The 19353-nt window shown below is 43.5% G+C and overlaps 1 protein-coding gene and 1 long non-coding RNA gene across 4 annotated transcripts in view; one reads left to right on the forward strand and one right to left on the reverse strand.

Annotated features, from left to right (window-relative positions):
- Nucleotides 1-6775: 6775 nt before the first annotated feature.
- COL6A3 (collagen type VI alpha 3 chain) overlaps nucleotides 6776-19353 on the reverse strand; it is a 93549-nt gene continuing 80971 nt past the window's right edge. For all 3 annotated transcript variants that reach the window (XR_014264827.1, XR_014264828.1, XM_082465550.1), the window contains 2 exons: nucleotides 8312-8476; nucleotides 6776-7565 (listed from right to left, as the gene is read on the reverse strand). Coding sequence is in view for 1 of the 3 variants with exons in the window: in XM_082465550.1 (XP_082321676.1) it covers nucleotides 7525-7565; nucleotides 8312-8476 (206 nt within the window). In the remaining 2 variants the exon portion in view is untranslated. The remainder of the gene's footprint in view (nucleotides 7566-8311; nucleotides 8477-19353) is intronic.
- LOC309662650 overlaps nucleotides 11674-19353 on the forward strand; it is an 82110-nt gene continuing 74430 nt past the window's right edge. The window contains exon 1 of the long non-coding RNA XR_014264871.1: nucleotides 11674-18293. This is a non-coding gene — a long non-coding RNA (uncharacterized lncRNA). The remainder of the gene's footprint in view (nucleotides 18294-19353) is intronic.

Here is a 19353-nt window from a genome sequence, read left to right on the forward strand (position 1 = left end):
GGTTCAGGATATTGGCTTCCTATAGAAAGACTGGTGCCCATTCACGCTCCTTATGATTTTTTTTTAATTATGTAGAAAGTTGTAAAGGGGGTGGGGGCGGGGGGGAGGAGTAGAAAGCACTTATATTCACAAATCCAGCAAAGCTGATGAAAGGATCGAAATGTGCTAATAGTACAGTCCAAACAGATGTCTCAATGACCTGGCCTCGGAGAACCAGGCACAAGCCCAGAATGGCTAGTTTTTCTAAGTCCTCCCCTGAGCAGCTCCGGATAATGAAAAAGAGATGGGAAAACTGTCGTTAAAGGAAAAGGAAAGGAGAGAGGGACTTTCTGCCCGCTGAGAGTTTCAGAAGGTCTTAGAAATGGGCTGGGTAGGGCATGCTTTGTGCTGCAAGAAGATACGGAGCTTGAGATTAGATCCAACTTCCAGGGAAACAGCCCCTGGGGAACGACAGTGAGGGTCCCGCAGGAACCAGTACACATTTGGGAGCTCAGGGAGAGCTTCTGGGTCATGGTGACTTTCTCAGACACAGCCTCCATTAGGTTGTAACTGGGTGAACTGGACCACTCTGACCCTCTGTTTCATCATCTAAAGAACTAGTATAGTGACCGCTACCAGACAGCACTGCCTGAGATAATGTGGGTGAAGCAGCTAGTACAGTGCCTGACACACAACTGCTACTGGGTAGAGGTAAATTGTGTTAAGACTCCACCATCTTCTAGAACAGCCCAAAACCTCAGTGCATTACCCCAGTGGAAGTTTAGTTCTTGCTCACAAAATTCAAAACAGGTGTTCTTTTCTGGCAAGCTACTTCCATGCACACAGCCAGGCTGGAAGCTGTCCAAGGTTGCCCCATAAAGCACCGGGTGGACCCTCGGGTCAGGGGCATGCCACAGCACAGGCAAGGACGTGGAGACAGTGGCATCGTCTGACAAAGAACAGGTCTCAGAAAGAGGTCCACAGCTGTCTCAGGTCAGGAATGCAGCTCAGACCACGCTTTGCTGAACACAAAGTCAGGACAGATGACCTAACATCTGTTTGGTTCTAGTTCCTTTGTGGAAATAATGTGTAAAAAACTGTACACAGACGTTACATCAATTCTTGCACATTTTAGACCAAAAGGTACCCAGAGTCCACACTTCATTTCCTCTGCTGTTGCTCTGGTCTTGGTCACCATCGCCTGAATTTCTTCCATGGCCTCACCACCGATGTCACCACCCCATCACTGGTGTCACCGCCTCATTGCTCTGAGATCTTGTCCACACAGAGCAGCTAGTGGATCCTGTAGAGTTCAAGGACGTTCCTGTCGGTCCCTTGATGGAGCTGCTGAACGATGGCTCCATGTCACTGAGTAAAAGCCGGTAGATCGACCCGGGCCACCAATGGCCCCTGGGTCCCCGCTCTCACTTGACAGAACCCAGCCCATGGCCTTCTTCTCCATCTGATGAACACTCTTTGCTGTAGGGGTCCCATCTGCCCCGAGCTCTCTCCTCAGTTACCCCCTTGGCTCCTCCCTCACCATCTTCAGGTGTTTTTCAAAGTCTCCTTCTCAGCGAGGCCCACGGTGATCGTGCTACTGAAACATGGTCGCTGCCCCAGCACAGCACTGCCTGCCCCCTACCCCGCCTCCCCTGCCCCACCTTCCCTACCCCACCTTCCCTGCCCCAGAGCCTCGCTGCCTCCTGCAAAAGCACGTCCACCATTTGCTGCTTCTTCACGGTCCTTGCATTCTCTCTGTCTCCCACCAGCAGAATGTAAGCCCCTCGGGGGTAGGGATCCTGTATGGTTTGTTCAACACTTTATCCTAAAGGCCCAGAGGAACACATACAATGTGTTCAGGTGTCAAATGAATTAGTGTAACCAATTGTGTCCACTGAACAAGGCAGAATTATGTGGAAATGGGATCTTAGTGTGAGATGCAAAATCAGCCTGATTTTCCAGGGGTGGAATGAACCCATTAATGACTCCTCCACTCTAGTTTATAACTAACATTGGGGTAAAATGCAACTTCAAGATTAGGGTCTAGACACTGGCAAGGGAAAGTGCTGTAGCTGGGTAGGGGACATGTCTGGTGGCCAAATGGGGTTTCTAGGACCACAGCCCTCCCTCCAGTGGTGTTTGATTCAGCACACCTGAGCATCCCTGGGTGTGGATGTAAGCTGTGGCCACAGGTGACGTGTGTGCCCTCAAGCTCTCCTAAAGTCCACGTTTTCTCTTCCTGGGGACCAGCACATGCTAACTGCACAAGGGCAGGGTAAGAAACCGAGGGAATTGGAAAGGCGGCTGCGGTTATTTTTCTCCTCAGCTCTCCCCACGTTTTCATGCTTTATAGATGCTTTTGTGTTGTCTGGTTCCCCCAGTAGGTCAGTTCCAGCAGAACTGCATTTCCGGAGCCCAGACCTGGATCTAGCACATGACACATGTTCAGTAAACACTTTTGTGGAACAAAGGAAGGAAGGAAGGAAGGATGAGTGGTTAAGTGCATCCACACGACACAGATTATAAAACAATTAAAATTTATGAATAGTGCAATTCGTATATAAAAATATCTTCAAGTTGAAAATAACTGTTTGATAAGGGTAACACACGGGTTTATTTTAGAAAACAAATTTAAGTGTAGGAACATTTAAAGAACGTTTAAATCACCACGCCAGAAACAACCACTGCTTAAATTTTGTTGTATTTGCTTTTGTTATTTTCCTTCACAAAAGGGAAATATATGTGTGTGCATGTGCACATATACATGAAACTATCATATTAAATATACAGATTTGTGTCTTTTTAACATCATATCATATATATCAACTGATTAATGGCATCGACCATTTACCAGCATTATGATGTATTTTTTAATTAAATTTTATTAGAGTATAATTGCTTTACAATTTTGTGTTAGTTTCTGCTGTACAATAAAGTGAATCAGCTATCTGTATACATATATCCCCTCTTTTTTAGTTTTCCTTCCCATTTAGGTCACCACAGAGCACTGAGCAGAGTTCCCTGTGCTATACAGTAGGTTCTCATTAGTTATCTATTTTATACATAGTAGTGTATATATATATCAATCACATTAGTGGCTATGTTTTTCTTTTGTTGGTGAAGCAGGATATATGTAAGCATCCTTTTCTTGTTGGCCATTCTGATGATCTCGAATTCATTTTTGTCATTGCAAATAAAGCCATATCCTTAAACATAAATTTTTGTGCATCTCCGATTGTTTCCTTAGGATACATTTACTGGGAGAAAAGTCATGATAACTTTAAATGTTGTTCATTTGCACACACTGCTGGTTGGGGTTATGGGAATGATGACCATCATGAGTGTGGTGAGGGTTCTGTGCGTGTATTCATTTGTCAAAACTCATCAAGCAGCACACAGAAGTGGATGCATTTTATTGTACGTAAAGTTTAAATGTGATGGGGTGAACCGACCCCACGTGAACAGTGCAGGAAGCAAGATGCCCACCATTCCGCCCTCTCTCGGGCTTTGGTATTCCCAGTCGAAGTGCCCCCACCGAGGGGAAGACCTGAAAACTGCTGCAAGGATGGAGGGAATTTTAAGCAGCAGGGAGAAGGAAGAGGAGGGGAGACTTGAGGTTGCTGTTGGGGGAGAGGAACTTTGGGGCTGAGACAGCTTGTTAAAGGGTGTGTGTATGAAGTCAAACCATGGACATGTGATGAGCCTTCTCCCCCATCCCCTCAAGGAGCCTTCAGTCACTAACGTGTGGTGAGGCAGACTCACACACACTAGTGGGGTGCCTTGGGGTGCCGAGGCTCACTTCTAGGAAATCGAGGGGCAGGAGGAAAAGCAGTGTTCAGCCTGCACTAGAGATCTGGGGCTCAGAGCTGTCACTCATCAAGTTCCTACACGAGGCTGGTGGCGGGTGCCTGGTGGGTCCTGTTTTCCCAGAGTTGACGGCCAAGGGCCCCAGCTTAGAGCACAGTAACCAGCCACTAATGAGGTAGAACAGGGCCAAGGGAGAGGTTGCCGGGGCCTTTTGAGAGCAACGAAGTGCTTATGAAGAGACCACGCTCTTCCCTCACCTCCTGGCGGGAGTGGGGAGGAAGGGATTCACTCCCTGCGGCGTCAGGAAGGGGCGTCCACTGGACCCTGTCCCTGAAGACAAAGAAACACTCAAGAGTTGGAGATGATGGTCTGAATCATTCCTTCCCACCACCACCAAGTCAGGGGCTGGAGACCAGCTCTCAGCTGACCATGTTCCTGACACCTGAACCCGCAGGACCCCTGACCCCTGGTTGAGTGGAAAGAGGGATGTGACAGTTGATGTGGCAAGGTCATGAGCGTTTCCTATGGATTAAGTGACCCGAGAAGGTGGCTGGACTTAGCCAACTGGCTTACACTGCTCTCCAAGAGGATGCTCTCCTGCGCAAAGACACCAGCCCCGAGGGTCTGCGAGGAGGACGACCCCCAGTAGGGGACTGTGAGGGGAGGAAGAGGTGCACAGAACTGCCAGGCTCGGGCCCCCCAGGTTCCGCCAGAGAACCGACATACACCCCGAGAGAGTCAGCATGGGACCCTGCCACGGAAAGGAGTCAAGGAGAGAACAGAAGCCAACAGAAAGTCAGCTCCAAGTTCACCTCTGGAGCCTGGAAAGAAGCTCCAGCCCAGAACTCCACAGGCTTGGGGAGTAAAAAGGAAGGTGGGAGGGAACAAGCCATGGGTTTCTCCACTCTAATCATCCAGTACCTGTGCTGGTCTCCAGGGAAAAGGCTCTGCACAGCATCTGGGATTTAAGTTTTGAAATGAATAGGACCCAGCCTGAAGATCCAGTAGTGATGGTTTCAATAACCAATGCCGACGAGGAAGTGACAACATTCAGTTGAAATCTCTTAACTACAGCTGCTACCTTGCTGTTAACAGTGGATCGACAGATCAGAGTTTGGAACTGGTATTGGAAACCCTAAGACTGTGTTATGGGTTGAATTGTGTCCCCCCCAAAAAGATATGCTGAAGTCTTCACCTCCAGGACCTCAGGATGTGACCTTATTTGGAAATAGGGTCATTGCAGATATAGTTAGATAACATGAGGTTATACCAGAGCAGGGTGGGTCCCTAATCCAGTTTGACTGGTGTCCTTATAAGAAGATGACCATGTGAAGACAGGCAGAGATTGGACTCACTTGCCTACAAGTCAAGGAATCACGAGAAAGTAGGAAGAAGCAAGGAAGGATTGCCCTACGGGTTTCCGAGGCAGCATGGCACTGCCAACACCTTGATTTTGGACTTCCAGCCTCCTGAGCTGTGAGAGAATAAATTTCTATTGTTTTAAGCCACCTGGATTGTGGCACTTGGTTATGGCAGCCCCAGGACAAATGCACACAGACTGTCCCATCCACTACACCAGTGAAGCCGCCTTTCCTAATCCCCCTGCAAATGTTTCTCTGCTCCAGTGGGATGGGATGCACTTGGCTTGACCACCCACAGCCTGAGGGGAGGCACACGGGCCTGTTTCTGTGGAAGGGGGCTGTTCCTGTGGGGCTGGAGGGAAAAATTTCTAAGAAAGTCACAGAAGGCACATTTCCCGCCCAGGCTGAGCACCTGTTTGAAAGGAATTCATGGCCATCACGGGGCTCGTGGTAGTTCCATTGGCTTGGCCTCATGCTAAAAAGGGGGCCTTTCAAAGGTGGGGAGGCAGTCAGCATGACCTAGAGGGCAGACGTGGTCCAGGAGCCCCCTGACTGTGAGAGCTTCTCAGGAGTCCCCAAAGCCATGCAATCTACCCCGGGCTGCCCTGATATTCAACCAGGCTCTCTCCATCCCGACAAGGTGCTGGTAAACTCAAATCCCCAACGTCTTGGATTGTGAAGTGCTGAGTCTTCCCCCAGATTCCTGCAGATTCCAGCAGAGGGGTCCTCTGCCCACAGCATCTTCCTTCCATCTCTGTCTTTGGCTACATTCTCTGACACACCGACTCAGGGACAAAGCTCAGTTCTTCCTCCAATTGCTATGCAGATGTGCTCGCTTTGAGCGCATTTGTGAATTTAGAAATTGCACCCAAAGATCTGGGTGGAAATCACAAGGAGTGGTCTCTGTGACTACCCAGCCTCTCCCCACCCATCTCCATGGCTCTACACACCCTCTCCCTCCTCCTCCCTCCCTTGATCAATAGATTAACTGACAGATCCTTCCCCATCTTACATAAAACAGTTCTGTCCATGCCCAAGGTCCCTAGAGCTCGGCCAGAAGCACTTGTCAGAGTAGATGTGTTTTATCAAACAAATTCAGTTTCCTTCCCAAGTGGAATTCAGGTACCACCTAAATATGTATTTATTTGTTTCTTGTGTTATTTCTGAAGACAGGAGCAAAAGGGTCTTTAAAGAAAAAAGAAACTTTATGCTTCATCTTTGAGACTCCAGAAAGGGGACTGGGGAGTCCTGGGCCAATGACATCCCACCTCTCAGCCACTGTGGGCAGGAGCAAAGGGAACCCCCAGGAAACAATTATCTTAAAGAGGCAGGGAAGGAGGCCACATCTCTGGGACACAGCTAGAAGTTAAAGGAGAGCATGAAAGCCAGCCTGGTTCTTAAGACTAGGAAGACTCCAGGGGCCCTAAGCAAGGCACGTGACCCACCCGGCCATGGAGAGCTGGATCCACCGGGTTTCCCACTGTCGATAGAGCGCCCTTGCCCCTTCACTGGAAATCAAAGGGTGGTACCCAAGACTGTGGGCCTGAACGACTCCAATTCCCCTCTCCTGGGGTGATTCTGACAACAGGTGCTAGGGAAACAACACAGCCAAGAACACCAAACCCACAACACTTTCAATATACTTTATTAAAAAGTTTCTTTGTATAAATTTCCTAAAAATTTTAAAATTAAAATTAACCCCCCCCCAAAAAAAACAACACAGACACAACATTAGAGGAATGCCAAAAAAATCTTCTCTATTGTGACTTTCTTTTCATTCTTTAATTAAGGCATTGGTCCCACAACAGTGCACAAAGATTAGGGGATTTTGCTTCCTTCTAACTAGATTGTTTGTTAGAAGCTCTAGAAAAAGGAAATTAGCTCAAAATCTAATCCAGGAAATTGGGGGGGGAATGGAAAAGTTAGACTCTTGTTTTTTCTCCATACATAGGCTTTCCATCTAAAGTCATGCTTAATTAAGAGGGGAAAAAAATGAACCAAGCAGAAGTATATAGAGTAGCTGTGAAATCGGGGGTTATTTTCTAGATCTTACACTTGCCTGTAACAGGCATAACATGAAACTCCAGAGGGAATTTGAATTTATAGGAATGTTCACATAAACACCAGCAGTGGATAACTATTACACAACGTTCAAAGTATACGATGTAATTGCCCGGAGACAGAGGGTTGACTCCACAGACACATTTAGCACCATATTGATAGGTCATGCAGCAGACGTTTCCTCCCAAGTTCGAGTGTAAATCAAAGCATGAAATGGTACAGTGCAAGGGAATCTATACCCAGAGCTTCTACAAAGATGACTGGCGATGGCTGACTCCTTCTTCTTCAAGAGGTATGTGTCACTGGTCGGCCACGCTTAGGTCCCAATCGCAGCAATGACTCCGGGCTTGATAAGCACTGGGAGGCGGGTGAGGGTGGAAAGGAAGAGGAGGGGGAAAGTCACATTACTGACCCAAAAGGACACTGTATTTCTCATGAAAATACCCATGGCCTCTGGCTTCCATCACCAATCTCACTTTTCAGTTCATTTCCTTCAATGGCTCCCCTGGAGCTTCTTGGCCTGGGGTTTGGGGCTCTCTGTGCCATCTGAGCCCTTTCTCTCCCCTGGCATCACCTGCCTGGCCTTTAAGCAAACCCAGGGCTCCCATTCTGCACTGGCCCCAGACTCTCTGTATAGCTGTTCTGATTTTATTACCAATCATGTTGCCCAGCATAATGGAGTTATCGCATGGCCTGGCGGTCAACATTATTATTTAGAGGAAGCAAGATTATTTAAAGATGAATAGACCATATAGCAGTTATTATTAATTGTTCATTATATTATTTTCCTAATAACCATGTCTGTTACAATATTTTATGAATAACAGAAACTTAGTAATATTTCCGAAGGGTGAGGAGTGGTCCACCATATGTTTCCTCATTGGCAAAAATACAAGTATACAAGTATGTTTTTAGGAAACCATAATAACTCAGAAAATTAACCCCACGTGTTTTATTTATACACCTTCCTCATCTGAAAATCCAATTTATCTTCTTTTTCAAATCTATCATCATCATTATCATTCAAATATCTTTAAAAGGTGAATTATTGGCCTGGATCCCTTACCTGCAAAAACCACCAACACAAAAGAAGAATCACTTACCAGGAGGGCAAACCTTTTCACATTCATCCTGCGAATCAAATCTGTTTTCATTTCCACCACAACCTCCGTACCAGAATCTGGCGCAGCTTTCAGTAACGGAATCATAGTACCATTTTAATATAAAGTCCCTGCAAGTTCCTTCTTCTTTTGGCAACTTACATATATCTTGAAAAACAAGATGGGGAAAGAGGGTTAATGAGAACGTGTAAGTTACTGTGCTCCCAGCGTGAGGGGCTGAAGGTCTCATCACAGTGCTGTCAGAGAGAGAAAACAGAAGAGTTTCCAGGAGGAAAACTTCCTTTACCTCCCCAAGCTTCAGTTTCCTTACTGTCAAATGGACATAATAATCACCTACAGATCTGAGAGCAATAAATACAATCTGATCGATGAAAGGACTTCATAAACTACACTTGGAATCCCAAATGTTGGCAATTATTATTGGATGATTTCAGATTAAATGAACTGTGTTTTCCCCTTTCCAATCACTGGGTCACTTAGTCTCCAGTTCTTTCAATGCTCAACCCCCGGAGAAGAAACCTAATTTTAAAACCTTGGAGTTTTCTACTCCTTGGCAAAATAGCAATTAAGTTCTGTCAGAATGTCATTCAAAAACAAGACTCTCCATTTCACTACAAGCCAGGTAGATTAAAAACAAAAGTCAAAGTGCAAAAAGAAAATCCTTTATGAATATGTGTGTAGGGACTTCCCTGGAGGCACAGTGGTCAAGAATCCACCTGCCAATGCAGGAGACACGGGTTCGAGCCCTGGTCTGGGAAGATCCCACATGCTGTGAAGCAACTAAGCCCGTGCGCCACAACTACTGAGCCTGCGCTCTAGAGCCCGCGAGCCACAACTACTGAGCCCACGTGCCACAACTACTGAAGCCCGAGTGCCTAGAGCCCGCGCACCACAGTGAAGAGTAGCCCCCGCTTGTCACAACTAGAGAAAGCCCGCACACAGCAACGAAGACCCAATGCAGCCAAAAATAAATAAATAAATAAATTTTTTAAAATGTGTGTATATGCACACATGTGTTGTGTCTGTGTGTGTGTAGCTACTACCTTTGTGGCCAGTCAAATTTAACAAGCCAAAAGAAATGCTAACACTGATGCAAAATTCACAGAAGCAAAAATGTCACATAGCAAAGCTATTTTGAAGACAGAGAAGCATTATTTTTCCAGTTAAGGAAGTTTATGTTTTAAATGCATGCTTCTGATGCAGCCCAGCTGCAGAGGAAAAACTACGTTCTCCACCACGCCTGGAAAGAAAGAAAAGTTTACAGTTCACACACAGTAAAACTTCTGTTTACAGTGTTTTCTGGCAAACTTTAGATCTGGCTGGAAAAGAGAAACATTAATATCAACTGTTATCTGAAAGTTTGAAAAACGTAAAACAAACCCCTGGAGTGGACAATGTTACATGTCTACGTGCGTAACTAACACCCGTGAATCACCGGCCCTCCCCACACAGGGCTGACATTTCCTGGGGCCTTTCCCCCAGCTCCATGGATGGCAGGGGTGGTAGGCATCTTCAGGGATGGTTGGTACCAAGAAGTAAAAGGAAAATCTAGGTCTTCAGGTCGAAAACCAAAGCTCAGGTCAACCATAATGGACCAGACTTCCAGGCACAGGACTGAGGTTCAGAATTTGTCTAAGACGCTACCTGGTGGCTCTGGGGAGGCTGTCACCCCCGCCTCCAGGAGGAAGGTGACCCCACACCTACAGCATCTCCGAGTTGCAGACACTTTCAGAGGCCCAGAAGGCCAGCAGTGCTACCAAGAGCTTTTGAAGACCCAAATGAGGCCAGGATAAAATGATGACAACTTACAAAAACAACTTTCTTCCTCTCAGATGTGCCAACGCTAGAGGAGAAGGCCTGGTTTGAAGGAATGAGGGGACTGAGCAAGGCAAGATCATTCAGGCACCAACACACATCCCTTGTTTACCGGTGGGTCCCCTGTTAGCACGGGAACTTGGCCAAATGGTCGCCTCATCCCCTCCCCTTTCTTCCCCAGAGCATCCCACAGTGGCCCAGGTTGCTTCCACTTTGTTCCAAGTGCACCCAGTCCTGGCCATCTGTGTTTAGCACTTTGGGTCCTACTCCCCTGTGCTCTTCTGAAGCAACAGAAGTCTCCCCAGACCCAAGGGCACCCAGCCTGGAGGCAGCCCAGCAGCAGGACACTGCTCCCTGACCAACTGGCTTTTCCAACTTCCCTTGACTTTCACCTTCAGCCTCCGGCACCAAACTACAGCTCTTGCATTCTACCTCCTTTATTCCAGCAGGAGTCACTGCCAAGACCTTTAAGGTTTACTAATGCAATATAAGGACGCTACTACTCTGGACACGTAAATTCTTGGAGAACCAAGAGAAATATGTTAATGTGGGCCTCAACTTTATGCAAAGACAAAAGCCTGGGGGTCTCCATTTTTTTTTATTTTATTTTATTTATTTATTTATTTATTTATTTATTTACGGCTGTATTGGGTCTTCGTTTCTGTGCAAGGGCTTTCTCCAGTTGCGGCAAGCGGGAGCCACTCTTCATCGCGGTGCGCGGGCCTCTCACTATCGCGGCCTCTCTTGTTGCGGAGCACAGGCTCCAGACGCGCAGGCTCAGTAGTTGTGGCTCACGGGCCCAGTTGCTCCGTGGCATGTGGGATCCTCCCAGACCAGGGCTCGAACCTGCGTCGCCTGCATTGGCAGGCAGACTCTCAACCACTGCGCCACCAGGGAAGCCCCTCCATTTTTAAAGCATCAAAATGGGAGGTTTTATGTTCTTAAGAAGAGAAAGTTTTAAACTCCCATCGTTTGATTTCTGAGACCCATGCAGGCTGGGCTCACCCAAGCTATGTCTACATATGCTAAAACAACGGTTTCAAAGTCTACGCAATTAAAATGTTCTATAGTCCGAAGAAGGATGGTTGGATCTCATTGAGTTTTTCCCTAGAACAAGTCTTTGGACATGACAGCTATTTATGTTTCCCTCCAGAAAGAGTTTTCCCCTTGGGGCCCAGCCCTGGGGGAGCCTGGGGTCCTTGATCCAAGAGAAGTGTCTAGCTACACATTCATTGATTTTCTCCTCCTCATACTGAGAACCCAACCAGAGCCTAAGAGACCATGGGGAGTGAAAATTATCACCAACCTTTCCTGGTTCACTTTTGCCTAGAATAACAATGTAAATAAGTTTCATTTTATTTATTTTTTATTTTTTTATTTTTTAAATAAGTTTCAGTTTAGGGCTTCCCTGGTGGCACAGTGGTTAAGAACCTGCCTGCCAACGCAGGGGACACTGGTTCGAGCCCTGGTCCAGGGAGATCCCATATGCCGCGGAGCAACTAAGCCGGTGCGCCACAACTACTGAGCCTGCGCCCTAGAGCCCGCGAGCCACAACTACTGAAGCCCGCGTTCCTAGAGCCAGTGCTCCAAAACAACAGAAGCCACTGCAATGAGAAGCCCGCACACTGCAACAAAGAGTAGCCCCCGCTCGCTGCAACTAGAGAAAGCCCGCGTGCAGCAACGAAGACCCAACGCAGCCAAAAATAAATAAATAAATTTATAAAAAATAATAATAATAATAAGTTTCATTTTAAAAGAGAGACTTGAAAGGCTGCCTGATTCAGATCCCCATCTGGTGAAACTTCCTGGTGAAATAGTCAACGGTTACTGGTCTTCAGTGAGCTTCCAAATATGAGAGGAAACTGATGTAAGCGTGATGTCTGGAAAAGCCCTGTCCAAGGAATCCCATGTTCACAGAAACCACAGGAGCCAACCTACATTCTGGAACAACAGCCATGGGGTGGAAGGCACCCAAAGAAACACAGCCTACTTTTGTAATAAAGACGTGTGTGTGTGCACATGTAATATTCATGGGAAAAAAAACAGGAAAGATATGCATTGGATCATTAATGGCGGTCATAAATGGCCATCAATACTTTGATTATGGGAATCATATTTTTCTTACATTTTTCTGTATGTTCTGAATTCTTCACAATGAATATCTATGATTTTATTACTAGAAAAAGTGTTTGAAACCAAAAACATGTTGAATTGGAAAATCTTGCCTTTTTTATCAGTTGAGATTTGTATAGTGTCTAAAAGCAGCATATTTTTTTTTAGTTCTGTGATTCTAAAATTATCATTCATTATTTATTTCTTTAAACTTCTTTTTTTAATTGGGGTATAGTAGTTTTACAATGTTGTGTTAGTTTCTACTGTACAGCGAAGTGAAGTAGAGTTCCCTGTGCTATGTAGTAGTTTCTCATTGTTATCTATTTTACACATATTAGTTAGTGTATATATGCCAATCCCAATCTCCCAGTTCATCCCACCCCCCCCCGCTTTCCCCCCTTGGTGTCCATACGTTTATTCTCTATGTCTGTGTCTCTATTTCAAAGCAGCATTTTTAAAGGCATCAATTTGACATTTTCCAAACCAGCAAGTTATCAGTATTTAAGTTCTTTCTTAAGCAAAATCGTGGGAGCTGAGAGGAGGGGAAAGGGTTTAGGCTGCAGTTGTGAATATGTGTAAATATGTTCCTCATTAGTTTAATGGTTTCAAAACAAGAAGAAGGTTTAATTGCCTTAGGATCAGACATTGTTGACATGATATAAAGTGCTTCCAAACCTCTGAAGCAGATACAATTGGCAGGAATGAATAAAACTTTCCTGTGTCTACATTTTGCATGTGGATTGGCTCAAAAGGTACCAAAGAAACTTTTTTTGTACTTTTAACTTTATTTTAAATGTAGCTGTAGTTGCATTTTAAATGTAGTTTCAGGTCTTGACCAATAGAGTTTTATTTCATAAGACTTTTATACTTCACAATAAAAAAATACCAAATGCCCTTGGAGACCCGTCATAACCCAAACATGGTAGCTGACTTAGCTACATTCTCATGCAGCAATAAACACACAGCCTTGAAGATGGCTATGTCTCTTCAAAGTAGAGAAAATATTTGTAGCCATTTAATGTACCTCAACTTGTGGGGTTAAGTTAGTTCTTTAAATTATTATCAACATAAAGTCATATATTTGCCCCATCACATCATTTTGTGGCAGCCAATGCTGTATATTCATGGTGGAACACAGCCAAGCAAATACTGGATTTCATCAAATCTAAGATATCTTAATTTTATAGTGTACTATTGTTTTATAATCCACTAAGTAAGAGAAAATGCTGCCAATAAGCCATGACATGTCATCAACTTCAAGTCACATTTCAATTTCAGAGGTACTACAATGGGGAAAATTGTACATCTTAGAATCGATAAAGTAAGTAAAACATTGGTGAACTTATTTCCTTCCGAGCTGTGTAACTGACCCAGGAATGCCTGATCAGACAAAATATGGTCATTTCTACAGATTGCTAATTTCTAGGGTAAGTAAAAAAGAATGTTACATGTTGTGTTAGTTATTTTCATTCTCTTCTGCACTGAAACATTTCTTCACACATGGGTGGGCCAATAATTTAGGATTCATTCTTTAATATTGTAAAAAGTAAATTTTCTGAGTTAGATTTTTTTTTTTTTTTTTTTTTTGCTGTTTAGAAACTTCAGAGTCTTAGCTTTACTAATCATATGCATGTAAAATATTCATTCAAGTCTTCTTTGGCCAAAAATGAGAAGGAGGACGAGAGAGATGGTAACAAAAACCTAAAACCAACATTAGCAACAACACAGCATCCTCAAAACTAGCAGTCACAAAACATACTGCAAAAATGCCTAGCACAGTCAATGCTTTTTTAAGACTGTGATAAGCACTGAAAGATTTGTTTAATTGCTGCTAACTGCCATTTTCAGGCAGCAAATGTATCTCAGAAAAGTGGGTGTGACTCCCTTAGGTGCTGAGGAAAGCAAAAAGTGGGGTGGGATTTTTCTTTTTGCAGGGCTTGTTTTGTTGAGGAAAATACAAGTATTAACCATTTAAAATGGAATCATGTAGTATTTCAAAGTCTGGAATCCTGAATGGTTAGTAATGATGCTATTGGTTTGCTGTTGTAATCAACCTTCATCTCAAGCTGAGGCCTTACTGCCACACCTCACACTCCGTGTGACACAGGGCCAGGCCTCAGCTGGGGGACAAAGAATCCCCTCACTAGGCTATCCTCCCATTACATGCCTGTGTCAAGTTTCTGGTAAAGAAGTACCTATTAAATGTGAATTTCAAAAGGGGCAAATATTAACATATGAAAACTCAAATATTAGTACTGCTCAATCTTCTCCCCCCTCATTGGATGCCATGAACCAAAGACCTTTTCATTTCACAGGACTTTTGCCCACAAATTCCTGCATAGATTCAAACACTGGTCACCATGTTTCCTAAACCCCAAGTGGTAAACTATGACAAAATTCAGTTCCTAAAGACAGAATCAAAACCCAGTAAATCTTTTATTCATAGAGGTAAAAAAGCAAAGAGAAGTGTCTAGGGAATTCCCTGGTGGTCCAGTGGTTAGGACTCGGCACTTTCACTGCTGTGGGCCCAGGTTCAATCCCTGGTTGGGGAACTAAGATCCCACAAGCCGCGTGCCGAGGCCAAAAAGCAAAAATAGTATCTAGCATTTAAAACTAAGAAAGGAACACATCTCTGTAAGCACAAACCGTGTAATGAACTGGTGCTGGAATTAAACTGCATTCACGTCCACATATAAAAGCTAGTTTTAAAACTTATTTTTGCCTGAATTGTCTAGAAAATACATCTTTGGAGAAATAATGCATATTGTGGCAATTGATATTTAGATGTGAAATATACATGAAACGACTGAGGAATAATATAGTTAGTATATTTTTTAAAGTTTCATATAAACAATGATTTGTTGTTACTCCTTTTTCTATCTGCAAAAATATGACTATATTAAAATGTTTCACCCCCTGGAAAAAATTTCTAAGATGCCTTGATTATATGGGGGAGGGGTTGGGTGGGAGGAGGGGAAACAAGCTTCCATCTCCTAATTCTGTTTACCCATTTTCAATTTATACATTTTAAAGTAAATATCCAATTAATTTCATTCAAGAAGAGCTTGCAAAATGGTGTGTGTGTGTACACCTACATATGTTCATTTAGCAAATGTTTATAAAGTGACTTCTCTAGGCAAAGTGCTGGGTTTCTCTTTTTTTCAAAGCGCTGTTTTGTTATTTGAAGGCTAGAGATGAATTATGCAGAAACTTGTTCTTAAGAAGAGCAAGTAAGGGACTTCCCTGGTGGTCCAGTGGTTAAGAATCCACCTTCCACAGGTTTGATCCCTGGTCGGGGAACTAAGATCCCACATGCCGCCACAATTACTGAGCCCACACGCCTCAACTAGAGAGAAGCCCGCGTGCCACAACTAAGACCCAACGCAGCCAAAAATAAAAATAAATTAAATAAACAAAAATTTTAAAAAAAAGAAGAGCAAGTAATTTATATTTTCAGGCTGACTTGAATCACTAGGGGGGAAATACACACACGTGTGTGCACACACACAGGTGAAAGGGTGAAAGAACATTCAAGTCCTGGGTTTGAGGGCTCTGTACTGATCAGAAGGAAGGAGAAAGGTTTTGGACTCATTTGTATCTAACTACCACCCATCGCCTTGAAGGACACAAAAACCCCAGTCTCAAAATCTCTTTTCTGTCTGTCACATGAAGAGAGGAGACCTAAGTGTTGAAGGTCTAGATTGAAAACACCTTCATACGTCTGAATCTGTGACTCAGTCTTAAAAAACAAGACAGCCCAGCCAGATTCTTGTTTAAAGATTGTGTTGTTTATATTAACTCAACACTGTTTATATATTCTTATCCCCTCTGGACCATACATAAGAGAACCAAAAACATCCCCAAATCTCACTGTGTAATTTATTCCTAATCATTTTCTCTCAGTGAAGCACTGAATTTGCTAGAAGTTTTACTTTTCCCACACTCTGTGAGGGGTGAAGTTACCAACAAGTGGCAAATAATATGCACAGATTTCAGGGACTTCGAAGTCAGAATGTCATCTGTCCTGACCCATATCTTTGGTGGACCTAGTAGGTCCATTGTGGCTTCTCTGAGCTCAAGCATCATGTTGGGAGGTGACTCAGGAAGGTAGCTGGGGTGTGCTAGGGCCTGCAGGGAACCCCCAGTGCAGGGGACAAAGGCTTATCCATTGCCCCTTGATTATGAGCAGAAATCAAAGGAGTTGAGAAAACTCTAATTAGAAAAGATACATGCACCCATGTTCATAGCAGCACTATTTACAATAGCCAAGACATGGAAGCAACCTAAGTGTCCATCAACAGATGAATAGATAAGGAAGACGTGGTACATATATATAATGGAATACTACTCAGCCATAAAAAAGAATGAAATAATGCCATGTGCAGCAACATGGATGGACCTGGAGATTATCGTACTAAGTGAAGTAAGTCAGAGAAATACAAATACCCTATGATATCACTTATATGTGGAATCTAAAATATGACACAAATGAACTTATTTACAAAACAGAAACAGACTCACTGACAGACATAGAAAACAAACCTACGGGTACCAAAGGGGAAAACGGGCAGGGGAGGGATAAATTAGGATTTGGGGATTAGCAGATACAAACTACTATATACAAAATAGATAAACAGCAAAGTCCTTCTGTATAGCACAGGGAACTATATTCAATATCCTGTAATAACCCATAATGGAAAAGAATATGAAAATATATATATATATATGTATAACTGAGTCACTTTGCTGTACACCAGAAACTAACACAACATTGTAAATTGACTATACTTCAATTAAAATAAAAAGAAATCAAAGGGGTTGAGACTTGTTTTCTTCTCCATCCCAAACCACCATGCCACATCCTTACTGCCATTTTTTTAGCTTGAGTTAAAAATCATAGCATTAAAAGTTTTTATAAAATCTTTTTATACAACTCTTAACTTAAAACTTAATTACCCAATCTACCACGAATTCTTGAATTGTTCCCATAAATTTATGTCAAGAGGAGAGAATTTCTTGTTTTTCTGTCAATCTTTCCATTGGAAAGGCAAAAGGAGTCTGAAAAACACATGGCTGTCTCTAACAAAGACCAATTCCTAAACTTGTTTCTAAAAGTAAACTATTTTAAAACATTTTGCAGCTCTATAGGTAGTTGGTTTTCTGACCCTTATCACACATCTGTGTACGTAATAGTTTCATAATTCCTGCACTGACTCATCATCTTCTTTCTAGTAACTCCTGGTGCCACATGTCAGTATGGGTTGTGGATGAATTAAGAGATGATAGATAGATAGATAGATAAATGTAGATGTACAGATATAGATATACCATGTATACATGGACACAGGGAAAGTCCATCAATGGAACAAAATACTATTCCAGACACTATGGAGAACAGTATGGAGGTTCCTTAAAAAACTAAAAATAGAACTACCAGATGACCCAGCAATCCCACTACTGGGCATATACCCTGAGAAAACCATAATTCAAAAAGAGTCATGTACCACAATGTTCATTGCAACACTATTCACAATAGCCAGGACATGGAAGCAACCTAAGTGTCCATCAACAGATGAATGGATAAGGAAGATGTGGCACATATAATACAATGGAATATTACTCAGCCATAAAAAGAAACGAAATTGAGTTATTTGTAGTGAGGTGGATGGACCTAGAGACTGTCATATAGAGTGAAGTAAGTCAGAAAGAGAAAAACAAATATCATATGCTAACACATATATATGGAATCTAAAAAAAAAAATTGTCCTGATGAACCTAGGGGCTGGACAGGAATACAGACGCAGATATAGGGAATGGACTTGAGGACATGGGGAGGGGGAAGGGTAAGCTGGAACGAAGTGAGAGAGTGCCACTGACACATACACACTACCAAATGTAAAATAGCTAGCTAGTTGGAAGCAGCAGCATAGCACAGGGAGATCAGCTTGGTGCTTTGTGACCACCTAGAGGGATGGGATAAGGAGGGTGGGAGGGAGACGCAAGAGGGAGGGGATATGGGGATATATGTATATGTATAGTTGATTCACTTTGCTACACAGCAGCAACTAACACAACATTGTAAAGCAATTATACTCCAATAAAGATGTTTAAAAAAAAATACTATTCTAGTAATAGAGAAGATTCCCTCTAGAAACAACTAAAAGAATCAAGAGCCCTGTATTTCCAAGTGGCCCCAAAGAGATGGGTGTGTGGAGTCGGAAACCACCCAATTTCATTTAAACACAGGTGAGATACGATGCAAACTCTACAAAAAGGATGAGGTGGAGAAACAAGGGTCACTTTAAAACTTAAACTGGAAAGAGTAAAACAGGGAATCCTTGCCAACAGCTCAAAAAATAACTTGTTGCTGCTTCTGACGATGCAGGGCATATTGAGAAAGCACAGCTGCTTTTAAATCTAGCACTGTAGGAAAGCAGCTGGGCACTCGATATATGGCTTTCATCATAATCCGTTACAGAAATTAGCAACGTAAAGAGATACGCCTTCCTTCTCCTGACTGTGGCCAATATATCAAAAACTAATGAACTGTCCCTATAATTAGTGGAAACCCTTTGCTTTGGGGTCTGTGAACCAATAAGACATCTAAATACCCTTGACTGTGGAATTAGTACCAATATCTTTTGCAGAATTCCTCTTAAGCAAAGCATATCGGCTATTTCAATAACCAGTTTCCCACAGATGAACAATCATAGCACATGTTCCCCTGAAGGAGAGGTTACGGGTCCCCCAGAGTTCCACCGTCCAGGACAAAAGCAAGTCACAGCTGTCACTTCCAGAAACACGTCTAACTCATCCTGGATTTCACATAAAATGTGCACATGCTTGGGCTCAGACACATAGAGAATGGCAGGCTAGACTAAGCCAGGGTGTGTGCTTAGGAAATTGGGACCAGAACATTGATCCCATGGGTCACTTCCAAACCCATTTATTTCATGGATTCCAGTCTGAATTGTCTTGTATTCTTCTAAGCAGTTTTTTTATTAGATTAAATCACCAAGTGGATGAAATCCTATGCTTCGTTGCATCACAGACCACAAATCAACTCGAGTCCCAAGATGAGGCACCAGGGAAATGAC

The sequence above is a fragment of the Balaenoptera physalus genome (genome assembly GCF_965194825.1).
Source record: "Balaenoptera physalus genome assembly, chromosome: 6".
Taxonomy (NCBI): Eukaryota; Metazoa; Chordata; class Mammalia; order Artiodactyla; family Balaenopteridae; genus Balaenoptera; species Balaenoptera physalus.